The sequence below is a fragment of the Aquarana catesbeiana genome, linkage group LG01 (genome assembly GCF_042186555.1).
Source record: "Aquarana catesbeiana isolate 2022-GZ linkage group LG01, ASM4218655v1, whole genome shotgun sequence".
NCBI classification, from domain to species: Eukaryota; Metazoa; Chordata; class Amphibia; order Anura; family Ranidae; genus Aquarana; species Aquarana catesbeiana.
In genome coordinates this window covers 621,548,722-621,564,823 of record NC_133324.1, presented here as the reverse complement: position 1 = coordinate 621,564,823, position 16,102 = coordinate 621,548,722, and the positions used below count along the sequence as shown (strand labels likewise).

The 16,102-nt window shown below is 39.4% G+C and overlaps 1 protein-coding gene across 1 annotated transcript in view; it reads right to left on the bottom strand.

Annotated features, from left to right (window-relative positions):
• Positions 1 to 315: 315 nt before the first annotated feature.
• The window catches only part of ADAMTS3 (ADAM metallopeptidase with thrombospondin type 1 motif 3), a 280,263-nt gene continuing 264,476 nt past the window's right edge, over positions 316 to 16,102 (bottom strand). The window contains exon 22 of the mRNA XM_073600537.1: positions 316 to 4,262. Within this exon, the coding sequence (XP_073456638.1) occupies positions 3,685 to 4,262 (578 nt within the window). The 3' untranslated portion in view covers positions 316 to 3,684. The remainder of the gene's footprint in view (positions 4,263 to 16,102) is intronic.

Here is a 16,102-nt window from a genome sequence, read left to right as displayed (position 1 = left end):
GAGAAGACAGTGATTATCGCTAGTGGCTATAGCAGCCACTAGAAATAATCGCAAGAGAATCCAGCAGGCTAGTTTTAGCCAAGTTGATCGATCAACTTGGTACATTCAACCTATCCATTAACGGTTTGAATCTAGGCAAGTTCCTGCTGAACCGGTTGAGATTCGAACCGTGTATGGCCAGCCTTACTGTCTGTGTAGACATCCAAACCAAGCAACCTCTTAGGTATTGCAAGGTTATATTATCATTGCAAAGTCTGTTGGATAAAGGGCATTGAATAAACAGTCATCATGGATATACAAACAAGCCAGACAAAGTACACTATATTAAAGCTTTTTATTAAGTGCTCCCCAATATAACAAACAGCATCAGTAGTGTACACTTAAAAAAGGTCACAAAATGAGCTCTGTAAGAAATATATGGTAAAAAAAGCGACATACAGCATAATGAATATCTACATCCAGACAATAATAGGGTTTGAAGAAAAACATTTTTTAATAAATTTCTGTCTTGGCAGTCATAAACTCAATTGTCTGTCTGTGGTCAGGGGTTGTCTGAGTACAAATCTAGTCTATAGTTCTCACCTTCTAAACTTTATAGTGGTGTCACATAAAGCTGCTGAAGGTGTCAAGTCAAGACTTTAGGGTTAGCTTATGCACAATACATTACATGGAAAACTCACAATTTAGTTCTAAGGACTAGTTACAGATACGTTTCATATTGACTTTGTTCCGTTGCGTTACTTAATCTTCAAAATTTTACAATGGATTTCTAAACCTAATTATACACATCATTGATGTGTAACGTTTTTGCCATAATCACGGACAATTCTTTCAATAGAGATTGTTTGTCAAATTTTAAACTAGTTAGGTTTTACATGAAAAGGATTCATCAAATACTTGGTCTTGAGCGCCATATTTTATGCAGTAGTTTCTGGTTTAGCTTATAACCTATGTTTGCAAAGGACTGTCGTGCAATTGCTTACCTGCTTTTTAATATAGACAAGAAAAACTATGCGGATGCTATCATTGTAAATATTCAGTAAATAAAATCTATCAAGAAAATCAATTTTTAATAAATATCTTCACTTTTATATTCTATATACAAGTACTTTACAGCTACAGGAGAGAGCGAGACTGGTGAAATTGGTGAAAAATATGATCTTGGAGACCATGTTGAAAATATATTATTGCAGTCAGAAGCATTGTGGTTGTGAAATGTGAGGTGAGCTTTGCAAAAAAAAAAAATAAAATAAATATCTCTCTTTGGTCTGTGATTGGTATTTGGAATAATGATTCCCTTAATGGTAAAGATGTGCAATGACTAAACGGTGGTTAGTTATTTGTTGCTTTGAGCTCATGGCTCCTTTCAATAGAAAAAAATGAAATTGTCAATTTGTTAGTAAGTCTATTCTACTTCTCTTTACTTCCTCTCAATAAAGAGGTTGTCCATTTGTGTACTATTGTTCCATGTGCATCTTCCAAATATAAGATGAAACATATTCTTCTCAGTAGATTAGACTCTACTAAATACCTTCCAACCTTGCCTATTTTGGTGGGACAGTTCTAATTCTTGGACCACAACAAGGAAGCCCTCACTGAAAAATAATGTAGATTTCCTAAAACATAAATTTAGTTTGGTGCTTCTAGGCACCTAGGTCACAATGAACAAGAAGTTGGTGTTGCATTTATGGAATGGTTTTCTAACATTGGGAGATGTATCTATTAACTTCCATTCAGAGGTGGCTCTTCAATTAGGCAAATTAGGCGGTCGCCTAAGGCCTCAGACTCACAGGGGCCTCGCAACTACCTAATTTGCCTAATTAAAGAGCTTGAGATGGGTAGAAATAGCAGCGCCCAGGTGGCTGGAGGATTGGGTGAGTAGCAGAGCTCCCTCCTCTACTGCACTAGCTGCTCTGTATCACATTCCCTGCCTGTGTGCTCGGCCGGTGATCACAGGCTCCTCCAGGTTGCTCTCTCCTTCCCCATGCAGCACCGCGTGGCCCAGAGTCACCCCCAGCCAGAGCTCTGCCCCCCGAGTCGGCTGCATCCATTCAGGAGCACTGTACACTTCTCCCGTACAAAGTTTAAGCACACAGGTGCAGCCGTATGAGAGCCGGAGAACACCGCAAGCTTGTCTGCCAGCCCCCCTTCTCCCATCATACACAGATCTTCCTCGCCTCGGAGATATGCTGATTGCCCTGTCTGTGCTGCTGGAGGAAGTCCAGGCAGCCATGAAGCGTGCCCTCGCAGACTTGCTCAAGGTGAGTGAGACTCCATATCCCCCCACAGACAATTCCATACCCCATCTCCCATGGGGACAGGGACCTCCATCTTAGCTAGGGACAGGGACCCCATCTCACCTAGGGACAGAGACCCCATCTCACCTAGGGACAGGGACTCTCATCTCACCTAGGGACAGGGACCCCTTCTCGCCTGGGGACAGGGACCCCATCATACCTGTGGACAGGGACCCCTATCTCACCTGGGGACAGGGACCCCATCTCACCTGGGGACAGGGACCCCCATCTCAGCTAGGGACAGGAACCCCCATTTTACCTGGGGACAGAGATACCCTTCTTCCCTGGGGACAGGAACCCTTCCCACCTAGGGACAGGGACCCCTTCTCCCCTGGGGACAGGGACCCCTTCTCCCCTAGGGACAGGGACTCCTTCTCACCTAGGTACAGCATTGATAGAGACAGAGCACTGACCCCCACTGAGAAAGAGGACACTGACTCCAGCACCAAGACAGAGTGCACTGAGAAAAAGTGCCCTGACACCAGCACTGAGAGCACACTGACGCCAGTGCTCAGAGAGTGCACTGACACCTGCATTGAGATAGAGGACACTAAAACCAGAACTTTAAGGCTGTTTTTATATGCAATTTATGCAGTTCATTTTTATCGCTTGAATTATTTTTTTCATTAGGGGCGTGAGTGGGGCCTCATGTCTAAGTTATGCCTAAGGCCTCACAAAGTCTAGAGCTGCCTCTGCTTCCATTATATAATGAGTGTATTTTTCTTCTATTCCATCTTCTTTTTCCAGTATAATATAACCAACACCTATGTGCAGATAGGGATAACTGTACAGTGATAGTAAGCAAAGTGGTTTTAAAAGACATGCTTTGTCTTGCCAATGAGATGTTCCTGAATGTTTGTGACAGTTACAATACCTTTCAAGATGATGAGGAACACTTTAGTCAAATCAACATGTCATATAGAACCACTGGATTAGGATTCATGGAAAAGATTCACCTCGTGGAATGTAAGGCAGATTGTACTGACAGGCAAATAGCACCGAAAAAAAAAACAGAACCAGTAAACAATACATAAACAGAAAAAAATCAAAAATAATACTGACTTTGCAACATTCAAAAATCTACACAACAGCTGGAGAAATTTGTCTTTAGAGGTGGAAAAAAGTGTCACCTGGTTTCAAAAGGAAAAAAGAACACCAAACTTATTCATGGTTATGGGCCAGAGAATGAACCCATCAATGGCCGGAATCTTCAGCAAATCGTTATTGGGAATCTTTGGTGTTTTTCCTACAATAATTTCAAGTTAAAAATGAAAGCAAAGAACAGTTGGAAAAATGGATGAATGAGTAAGTGAACCAGCACTTTGCACTTTTTTTAAAGCAGAAAGCACCATTGTGTCCTTTTGCTCCAGTCCCTAAATATTAAGGTTCATCTTTCTATTGAGGATGACTGTAAATAACGTCTCCTCTCTTGAGGCTTATCATTTCTCTTCTGGGTTTTTACTGAAGAAACAGCACCTGTTGAACTGATGTTAGTACCTGCTGCATGCGGCATGGCCGCTCCTGATGATTTATGTGCATGGATGCTGCTGCTATGAGTTGCTGCAGATGGGGGAACAGCAACAAGTTTAAAAGTCTTGCTTGCTGCTAGTTGTGATCTTCTTAATGCAGGATCTGATGTCTTTGCTCGATTCTCTGTTGGAGACACTAGCCCAAGATCTGCATTGTTTTCTATGGAAGAAAGAATAGTCAAAAGGCTTCTAGCTTCAGATTCAGTTTCTTCGTTGTCAGATGATAAAGATGAAGGGATCATTCCTGCTCTTGATGCACTGGGATCAAAAGAAAGTTCATCTTCAGTTTCTGCTGCCTCGGTGAGGAATAGGGGTGACTGAGTGCTGCGTTTGCTGCAGGATTCACAGCAAAGCTTGTTGTAGCCAGGAATTGAACAATATCGTGCAAGTACCTCCATTTGGCAGAATATGGACTTATCTCCTAAGCATGGTTCGTCTGAAAATCAAGAGAAACATAAATCATAGTAGTTACAGTGAAACTTTAAACTGAACACATATAAAAAACAAATTTGAGAAGAGGTAGATTACTGAGGTCCTGTGGGTTTAAATGGGGGAGGGGGGGGTACACATTTTCCTTAATATCTTGGTAAAGACGCTTGTGATCAGTAAGCCAGAATGTATCTCCGACTCCTTTTCCTGCACTTCACAGTGGGGTTGATTTCCTAAAGACAACTCATTTTTCTCCAGAGCCTAGTGAATGTGGTAAATTTCTGCTGATTTCCATCATCCAATCATGTACAATCAAAAATACTGTTTTTTTCTACTTTCCTTCCACCTGATTGGGTATTCTTTACAAAGTTAAGCTTTGCTGCATTTATTAAGCTTTGGGGAAAATTAGTGCAACTGCACTTGCAAAGTGCACAGTCTATATGCCTTTAGTAAATCAACCCCATTGAGTTGTAATATTGTAATAAGAATGTAATCAGGGCGTCCTGACGCTGTCATATGCATTTTGACAGAGTGGGGACTTTCTGGTTGGCTGAATACCTATCTGAACTTTAGGAGAGGTACTGTACGACATGATACATTTGTGTTAAATCATATAACAACAGTAAAACTGGACATTCACAAAGCACATTTTCAGCGGGTTCATAATAAGCCATGGGTGGTCCTGTCTGCACCCTCCTGGCCTAAATATCAAAGGAGCCGATGGAAAATCGTTGGCCAAACAGTGGCTTCATCCAATTAGATGCAGCCATGGTCTGGGTATTCTAATAGTGCTGGCTGTCAGAATACAATCGCTGGCAGTAGAGTTTTAGCTTAACAAGGGAAATCTTACAGTCTGTGGGGGATTTACTAAAATTGAAGAGTGTAAAATCTTGCGCAGCTCTGAATAGAAACCAATGAGCTTGCAGGTTTTATTGTCAAAGCTTAATTGAACAAGTTGAATTTGGAAGCTGATTGACTACCATGCACAGCTGCACAAGAGTTCTCCAGTTTTAGTGAGGCCAGCCATACTCGGCCGAGATTTGAACCCTTAATGGACAGGCTTAATGTACCAAGTTGATCAATTGATCAACTTGGGTACAATCAACCTGCTGGATTCTCTTGCAATCATCACGGCTACTATAATGATAACTGTCCTCTTCTGGCAGGGATGGCCTCCCCCGCACCACTATCCTTCAACAATGCTTGCCCACTGCATTATGAAAATTGAGATTCCTACTGACCAGCCAAATGTCTAAATTAAGTCTATAATTGAACGTTTCTTCCTATATTCAACTTTTCTGCCTAGATTATCAGTACAAGTGGAATGTGGGACTCCAATTACCAAATGGATTTAAACGTTGTCTTGTAAGCAAGGGTTATTTCAGTACCTGTCACCAAACGGGTACAGTTCATTACTGTAATAGTAACCTTGCCTTCATTCCCCAACGATTTACTACTTAAATTTTAGGGTCACAAATCCCCAGACATTTCTATTGCACCCGGTCAATCTTCCTATGCACTCATTTTCACCATTTACAGTTTGTAATACCAACCAACATATCATGCAGTGCTTTGTGGAATGTATAAAACAATTCACATTAATAACTGTCTCTGGAGCTTATAATCTTATGTCACTAACATACTTACACAGTTATGCCCTGTACACACGATCGGACATTGTTCGGACATTCCGACAACAAAATCCATGCATTTTTTCCGACGGGTGTTGGCTCAAACTTGTCTTGCATACACACGGTCGCACAAATTTGTCGGAAAATCCGATAGTTCTGAACGCGGTGACGTAAAACACATACGTCGGGACTATAAACGGGGCAGTAGCCAATAGCTTTTGTCTCTTAATTTACTCTGAGCATGCGTGGCAATTTGTGCGTGGGAATTGTCCACACACGGTCGGAATTTACGCAAACAAATTTTGTTGTGGGAAAGTTTTATAGCCTGCTCTCAAACTTTGTGTGTCGGAAATTCCAAAGGAAAAAGTCCGATGGAGCCCACACACGGTTGGAATTTCCGACAACAAGCTCCGATTGCACATATTCCATTGGAAAATCCGACCGTGTGTACAGGGCATTAGACTACCAGTGTGTTTAGTTAAGTAAACCAGTTCACTCACTATAGCCTCATATACACAGAAATGCCCAGTACACACGTTCGGACTTTCCGACAACAAAACCATGGGTTTTTTTCCGAAGGATGTTGGCTCAAACTTGTCTTGCATAAACACGGTCACACAAATGTTGGTCCAAAATTCTGAACGCGAGAACGCAGTGACGTACAACACGTATGACGAACCGAGCAAAAGGAACTTCAATAGCAAGTGTGGCTCCTTCTGCTTAATTCAGAGGATGCATGAACTTTTGTGCGACGGACTTGTGTACACACGATCACGTTTTGTTGTCGGAAAATTTGAGAACTTGCTCTCAAACATTTGTTGGCGGAAAGTCCGACAGCAAATGTTCTATGAAGCATACACATGGTCTGACTTTCCAACAACAAGGTCACATCCAACATTTGTTGTCGGAAAGTACGATCGTGTGTACAGGGAAAAAGAGTATACAAACCTCCTGCACTGCTCCACATTTTTTGTTTTTTAAGCAGTCAGCCGGAAGTAACCAAAAGTCAGAGACCCCCAAAGCAATTTAGATACTGGGGCATTTTAAATACAATGAATGCACACAAAAAAAAATAATAAGCAACTTTTGTATTTCTTAAAACCTTCTAATAAAATACTGAACAAGAACACCCAGTTGATAGCTAACATCTGGCTGTCATTAGGATATCTGTGTAGGGTCCTAGGCAAAATGAAAAAGTGGGTAGAAGAACAAGCTCGGCCTCAATTGCACCTTTTGCATTTAAACTCACTCAGCTGGCATGGATCTTTGGTACTTGCCTGCCCTGCTAGTTTAATCCTTATACAGTTGTGGGAAAAAGTTATGACATGAAACCTATATGTGTTATCCATAATTCAGCATGAATAGCCCATAGAAGTCAGGTCACAGTGTTCCTAAAATCGTAGATGTGGGTTTGACCTGTCTTGTTACATAAAAATAAATCCCAAGAAGTCATTGGTCTTGTCTAATGCCCCGTACACACGGTCGGATTTTCCGATGGAAAATGTCCGATCGGAGCGTGTTGTCGGAAATTCCGACCATGTGTGGGCTCCATCGGACATTTTCCATCGGATTTTCCGACACACAAAGTTGGAGAGCAGGAGATAAAATTTTCCGACAACAAAATCCGTTGTCGGAAATTCCGATCGTGTGTACACAAATCCGACGGACAAAGTGCCACGCATGCTCAGAATAAATAAAGAGATGAAAGCTATTGGCCACTGCCCCGTTTATAGTCCCGACGTACATGTTTTACGTCACCGCGTTTAAAACGATCAGATTTTCCGACAACTTTGTGTGACCGTGTGTATGCAAGACAAGTTTGAGCCAACATCCGTCGGAAAAAATCCTAGGATTTTGTTGTCGGAATGTCCGAACAAAGTCCGACCGTGTGTACGGGGAATAACTGTTGTCTAAAGGTAGTAAGGTAAAGTACATTTAGTACTTTTGTTGTATATGTTTTTTGTTTCTACTGTTTAGATAAAAAAACTTTTCTTTATAAATTAACACTTAAGGGTCTTTTTATAAAACATTCATTGGGCAAATGTCAGAAGCATTCCTGCAAAATGTTAAAAATGTTAAGTCCTGAACATACAGGTAATAAATAAATGATAAATATAAATACAGTGTATATATATACACACTATATTACCAAAAGTATTGGAACTCCTGCCTTTACACACAAACTTTAGTGGCATCCCAGTCTACTGAACCATAGGGTTCAATATTCAATATTGAGTTGACCCACCCTTTGCAGCTATAACAGCTTCAACTCTTCTGGGAAGGCTGTCCACAAGGTTTAGGAGCGTGTCTATGGGATTGCTTGACCATTCTTACAGAAGCGTATTTGTGAGGTCAAGCACTGATGTGGACGAGAAGGCCTGGCTCGCAGGCTCCGCTCTATTTTATCCCATAGGTGTTCTGTCGGGTTGAGGTCAGGACTCTGTGCGGGCCAGTCAAGTTCCTCCACCTCAAACTCGCTCATTCATGTGTTTATGGACCTTGCTTTGTGCACTGGTGTGCAAGTCATGTTGGAACAGAAAGGGGCCATCCCCAAACTGTTACCACAAAGTTGGGAGCATGAAATTGTCCAAAATGTCTTGGTATGGGGACACCTTAAGAGTTTCATTCACTGGAACTAAGGCCAGCCCCTGAAAAACAACCCCGCACCAAATGATTTGGACCAGTACACAAAGGCTTTAAAATTATGGACTCTAGGTGAATGGCAACAAACTATGATACTTAAAAATCTCCATAGGTGACACTTTAAACATTTTTACAGGATACCTGTTTAGAGTTACAAAGGAGGTCTAGCGCTAGAATTATTGCTCCCACTTTAGCGTTCACGGTGATACCTCACATGTGTGGTGCGAACACCGTTTACATATGTAAGCGTGACTTACGTATGTGTTCGCTTCTGTGTGTGAGCACGGAGGGATGGAGGCGCTTTCAATTTTTTTTTTTCTTCTTTATTTTTTTTTTTTTAGACCTTTTATTATTATTTTTTCATCACTTTTATTCCTATTACAAGGAATCCTTTTAGGTCCTCAATAAGACCCCAAATCTCTTCTCCCCTTTAACCTCCCTGACAGTATTCCCGAGTGTGGCTCGGGGTGGATTTTCAGTACCAAAAGCGGTAACCCCGAGCCACGGGTACAGCTTATTTACCTTGTCCCCAAGATCCTGCGATGTCTCCCCACTGTGTGTTGTGGCTGTGTGTGTCCGCTCGATTCATCACAGAGCCGGACTCCGTTCCCTGCGAGCGGTGCGACGAACGGGGACGGAGAACGGCGCCAAATTCAAAAAGTGAAACACACACTATACATACAGTACACTGTAATCTTACTGATTACATTACTGTATGAAATAATTTCACATCCCTTTTGTCCCTAGTGGTTTCTCCAGTGCCCTGCATGCAGTTTTATATTATAAATACTGTTCTTTCTGCCTGGAAACTTGAGATTGTCCATAGCAACCAAAACTGTCCCTTTACATTAAAAACGGTTTTAGAGCAGCTATAAAACAGCAATAATAAATTAGAATCACTTGCAGAATTGAGCGATAGTGGTTTGTGGGGAAATCCGTCATCAAACACTGAAAGTAATGACAGCGACAATTCTGCAACTGAGCAAATTTCTGTGTTTTTAATTTGATTACATTATTGAATATTTTTATTATTACTATATTATTATTTGTTAGAATTATTTAGAGTTATTTATTATATTATAATTTATGATTTCGTGTATCAAACTTTACCATACCCGGGATGTCTACTAGACTCTTGTTTGGACAGATTTAAGTGTGTTATTCCTAAGAATTACAGGCCTACAGTATAAAACGCCAAATTTCTATGCAAAATAATTGTACCGCTTTGAGCATCAAAAATCTGAAATAATAATAACTCCAGGTAGGTTAAAAGCAAAAGATTTAAAGAAAAGTATTTTGCCTTAAAAAAAAACAAAACTGTTTACTTCTGCCCTAGAGCAGAAGTGACGACATGACTTTGCTCCGGTCCTCCAAGACCATAGAGGCGATCAGAGACGATCTGGTCTCTGTCAACCTCTATGGCCAGCTGCGTGACCCGTAGGACCATTTCTTGGGGCGCCGATAAAAACTGCAAGCTTGAGAAATACTGGCAAGTGGCGGCTGCTTTTGAAAGCGATCCAACGACTCTGACCATTTTCATGAAAAAGCCAGTTGCCAGCTGAAAAAAAATACCGGGGTTATGGCTGATAGCTTCAGCCATAACCCCAGTAAACCACTTACAAACCACAATGTATACATATGTATTGCAGTTGGCAAGTGGATAGCCAAATAATTTTTTATTTTATTTCTTAGTTTTGCATAGAGTAGGATTAGAACCCCTGTCAGGTTTTACTGTTCTCTGATTATCTGTTTTTTTCCCTCACAAGTGAGGGGAAATCTGTAACCGGGGTTCTACCATTCACCTCACATTTTTTACCTCTGTCTGTGTAACTGTAGGAGAGTTTACTTCCTGTCTGGGGAAAAGGTTGTTCCCAGGACCATACCTCCCAACTTTTTGAGATGGGGACAAGGGTCACCTATTTTCCAAAGTAGGAAGGTATAGGACACACCCCCTGCCACGCCCCCCTTAAAGGAGAATTGTAAAAAAAAATTATTGGTTAAACCCACAAGTACCTTTTTTACCTCTACAATTCCTTGATATTGGTTTTTAAAATCTACAAATGCAGCAATTTAGATTTATATAGATTCAACTAAAATGAGAGACAAATGAGAAGGAAAGAGGGACAGAACAACTTTGTTCTGAATCAGGGACAGTCCATTGAAATCCAGGACAGTTGGGAGCTATGCCCAGAATAGTACGTAAGAGAATATTTTCTTGACAGCGGTAAAACCTCACAGGGGTTCTAATCCTTCCCCACTCTACCCAACACTAAAACAAACGTTTTTGCTATAGGTTCACTTGTAGCAATGTAAACTGCTGTGATTATTGTCCATCTTTAGTTTATAATAAAGACTAAGACTAAAATTAGATCAATGTTTGGGAACCATTCAAGCAGAAATCCAGATAGGTCAGGATTTAGGATTTACCAACTTTGGGCCAAAATCAACAGGAAGAACCAAATGGGTTGCTTAGAGCATACACAGGGATTACTATAGCGCTGTGAACATTTGTAACACATAAGTGTAAGAGCATTTTATTGTCTGATATTATCATAAAAAGATTTATACTGTATGATCTCTCATCTTCCATCCTTTACCAGAATACTTTGTACGAAAGTGAATCATTGTGAGAATGATTCACCTTATTACCTTTCCATAATTTGAAGGGGAAAATAAGATGAAGTGATGACTCTTGCATGTGAATAATGATCAGAGAAGCCTTTCTATAAAGCTTAATTACCTTTCTGTAATGGGTGAGTAATAAGTTTGATGCACATGAGCACTAAAAGGTGAAGAGTGAAGAGCACATTCTGAATGTGAGAGAGGTTGTTTGATACATTTTAGAAGTGATAAAAAAAAAAACAGTTTTTATGGACTGCATTTGGTTTTGTATTAATTTGATATGATTTCACCCTGTGATACACAGTAACATTGTGTAACACTGTATATTTAAACCTTTGAACTGTAGCTGTTGCATAGAATAATGATATTGGAAATTTGTATGTACAGTGCTTCAGATATTTTTTATACGGTTTTAGGAGTTGCACCGCTGTCACCTTGAGAATAATACACAGCAGATGCCGAGGAATCACTTTAGATTGACAGTATACTGAGAGTTAAGAAGATTAAATAGTGGCTTGTACATATTTATTACAGTCATTACTGTTAAATGAATAAAAAAACTTTCTTTTCTCTCACAGCTAAGTACTGCAGAAAAAAGTGTTGTTTTTCAGTTCATAGGTGGAGTTCTGGTCCACTTTTCACATGTATCAGGTTGTCCTTATGTGATTTGCTCAAAAAAAAGCCTATTGGTTACAGAGCTCAGTAGCTTATGTTAAATATACCTACAAAACCGAGAGAGGCATGGCAGTGACGAATCCTCTTCTATGTCATGACATACTGGGGTTGATTTACTAAAACTGGAGTGTGCAAAATCTGGTGCAGCTCTACCAAGAAACTAATCAGCTTCCAGGTCTTTTTGTCAAAGCTTAATTAAACAGGCCGAAGTTAGAAGCTGATTGGCTACCTTGCACAGCTGCACTAGATTTTGCACTCTCCAATTTTAGTAAATCAACCCCACAGTGCTCATTTTGAGCCCCGGTTCACACTGTTGCAACCTGTCATGCACCCCATTAACTGCAATGGAATCGTTCTAATCTGTGTGGCTCAACTACTTTTGGTACGACTTCAATACGACTTGCAATAAGCCGCAATGAAGTCGCGCAGGGATGTCGGATTCAAAGTCACAGCAGTGTGAACCCAGGCTAAAGGGTCATTTGTAAAACAAAGATTTTATATCAGTAGTTAAAAAGCAGATATAAAACCTTGGTTCAAAAGTTATGAAAAAACTTGAAAAAAAAATCTAATTAAAGTGGTTCTAAAGGGTGAAGGTTTTTTAAAACTTCTGCAGTGGCATCCCCCTAGCCTCCCCCCCAATCCTTACCTGAGCTCCCTCCAATCCAGCAATGTTCAATGCCTCGGCTGTCCTGGGACTCTTCTTCCTCATTGGCTGAGACAGCAGTGAGAGCCCATTGGCTCCCACTGCTGTCAATCACAGCCAGTGAGCCAATGAGGAGGGAGCAGGGGGTGGCAATTCATGGCTCTTTGTGTCCTATGGACGCATAGAGCAGCGGCATGGGAGCAAGCAGACAGTGGTGCCCCCAAGGGAAGCGGCTTTCTCTGGGGGCACTGCTGGAGGGGAAAGAACCAGGAGCGCCGGCAGGGGACCCAAAAAGAAGAGGATCAGAGCCGCTTTGTGCAAAACCACTGCACAGAGCAGGTAAGTATAACGTGTTTGTTATTTAAAAAAACAAATAAAAAACAAAAACAAAGCTTTAATACCAATTTAAACTGTCCCAAAAGCATTAAAGCTTCCTTTTTTTTAATGTAAGATTCTTAATTTCATATGATTATATGGCTGCACTTTCCACCAATTCATTACAACGCCCTACATGAACTGTGGGAAAGCGACAGATGCCATACAATTTCTGAGTAGAACACCTGTCATCATTACCAAATGGCATTATATTTTTAAGTAAAAAAATTTACTTATCCCCTCTCCAAGCGCCATCCTGTCACGTACAGCCTATGCACTGGGGAATGTAGCCTGATATTATAAAGATAGTGGACCCCAAGTGCATATAAAATTAAATGATATAATAAAAACAAGATTAGTGGATCTCAAACTTAAAAACAAAAAAAACAAAAAAAAAAACATTATAAGTTCTGTTTAACTGCAGTGAGGTTGGTACCCACATTTATAATTTTAATGTTTCGGATTATGTAAGAGTTTTAAATGACATCTTTGGAAAAGCATATAAAAGTGTCAAGACGATTAACAGAAATTGTGATTTTTAAAACTATTATAACAGAAAGCAGCATCTACCAGATGATTAACTGTTACATAATAATATGAATGCCAAAATATTTCTTTTTTTTGTCTACATGCTGGTATATGCAGTTTATTATTAATACAAAGTTGCTTTTGATGCTTAGTTCTGCAAACTCCTTTCAAATGAAAGTTTCAGATTCAGCCATGTTGTCTTTAATTTATAGCAGTGACACAACTATAAAATTGCATCATATATACTGTATATGTGTAATTTAAATAAAGTTAGAACAGGATATAAAATAAATTACACATCAAACATTATGTGTTGTTTTATTAGCACTAGAAAGTTCTCTCGATGCCCGTTATGACTTCCTATGTCTGGAAGACGAAGTTATTTAAAAGCTACAAACATTAGTCATTGCATACTAATTAATTAATGTGTTTTGGCAGGTAGCACACAGCTGTAAAAAACTATGGCATACTGTATATCTTTTCATCTCTAGTGGCTGCAAAAGCTAATGACATGCGGGGATCATTAGAACAAAACATGGAACTTACACAACTTGTTTTCAAATAAAGCAGACCTTGGATGAAAATACAGCTGTCTTCCTCTTGAAAAAAAATAATAAAACAGCTATTGAACGCTAAAAAAAAAAAAAAAAAGAAAAAAAAAAGCTTTGCGAGGAAAAAAGTTTAAAAAATAACTACTACTGACATGGCTTTTGCACACTTCCATAAGGAGTCGGTGACACCCCTGTGTATAACCATTGTCTCACAGGAAAGCTTGGTTGCTGAAATCCCTCAAGAATGTGCTCCAGCAATGTGGTAAGGCGATGGAGCCTCTAGGAAGTCGGCAGATGCCAGGTTTGAGAGGTTTTTTTTTTTTTTTTTTATCGCTAGGCTTTATTTTTTTCTTGTTCCTTACTGAAGGGAAGGGCATTGTCAATAAAGCTGACCTTGTATTTTTATGCAAGGTGTACAGTAAGGGGATTTTTTTAAAAATGTATGGGTACAAATAGAAGACAGAAAAAAATAAATTAATAAAATGTGAATTAGACTCCCTCAAGAGTTGGTTCTGTCCAGCTCAGTAGATTGTTCTAAGAAAGCCCTGAATTCTTTCCTAGATACACATATTATAACTGGATATCTAATATTTATAGGTAAAGTTGATCCAGGGAATATCCGGTTGCCTCTCAGGGGAACAGGAAGGAAGTTTTTCCCCTGCTGTAGCAAATTGGTTCATTATTATTATTATTTAAGGTACTTATAAAGCGCCATCAATTTACGCAGCGCTTTACATATACATTGTACATTCACATCGGTCCCTACCCTCAAGGAGCTTACAATCTAAGGTTCCTAACTCACATTCATATACAAGGGCCAATTTAGTAAGAAGCCAATTTACCTACCAGCATGGTTCATGCTTTATTGTTTTTTGTTTTTTTTGTTTTGTTTTTTTGCCTTCCTCTGGATCAACTGTGGGTATAGGATTGTGTATATATAGGATTGTATATATATTTTTTCCTTTTATCTATTGAACTATGATGGACTTGTGTCCTTTTTCAACCAGACTAAATATGTAACTATGTAAATACATGGAAAAATGTTAATACCTGGATTAGATATGGGAAAAAAAGGTTACTTGTGCGCTACTCAAAGTGTAACGAATAATGTAAAAAATGTAAAAAATGTATATAGCTGCTGAACTCCTATAGTGTCACCAGCACCAGTGTAAATAATAATATAATCAAATGGAGCAGCGCTAAATGCATAAAATGATATAACTTCAATAAAGTGCAATCTCCTCAATATCACAACAATAATTCATGAGGTGCATAATACTCAATAAAGTGCAAATGCAATAATATTAAAGTGAGTTAATGGAAAAAAAACAGTAGTCCAATTGATTCAGTGCAAAAAACAGGATGATGAAAATAAATTAAAAAAATAGTCTCTCCAAGATGTGCAAAAAAATTAGAGGTCTACTATTTTCACGACGTTTACATCCTAATCTCTTTACACTTGGACACTCCCCCCTTTTTATTCTTTTTTTGTACATCTTGGAGAAACTATTTTTTTATTTTTTTTTCATCATCCTGTTTTTTGCACTGAATCAATTGGACTATTGTCTTTTCTATGAATTCACTTTAATATTATTGCATTTGCACTTTATTGATTATTATGCACCTTATGAATTATTGTTGTGATATTGAGGAGATTGCACTTTATTGAAGTTATATAATTTTATGCATTTAACGCTGCTCCATTTGCTTATATCAATACCTGGATTAGATAGCTATAGTTTCTGCCTAGGGACATAAAGCTCACCTGCCCAAATGTATAATTTACATTTGCTCAGTTGGTCTTTTCTTGATTCCTGGCTCACAAATGTATTACGGGAGTTGATCTTGTTCAAGTAATGGGGGTTATTTACGAAAGGCAAATCCACTTTGCACTACAAGTGCAAGCTGCACTTGAAATTGCACTGAAATTGCAATTGGAAGTGCAGTAGCTGTAAATCTGAGGGGTAGATCTGAAATGAGGGGAAGCTCTGCTGATTTTATCATCCAATCATGTGCAAGCTAAAATGCTGTTTTTATGTTCCTTGCATGTCCCCCTCGGATCTACAGTGACTGCACTTCCAAGTGCACTTTCAAGTGCAAAGTGGATTTGCCTTCCGTAAATAACCCCCAATGAGCCATGAAAATGGAATCGGTCCCTTTTTCTTGTCAAATTTGATTA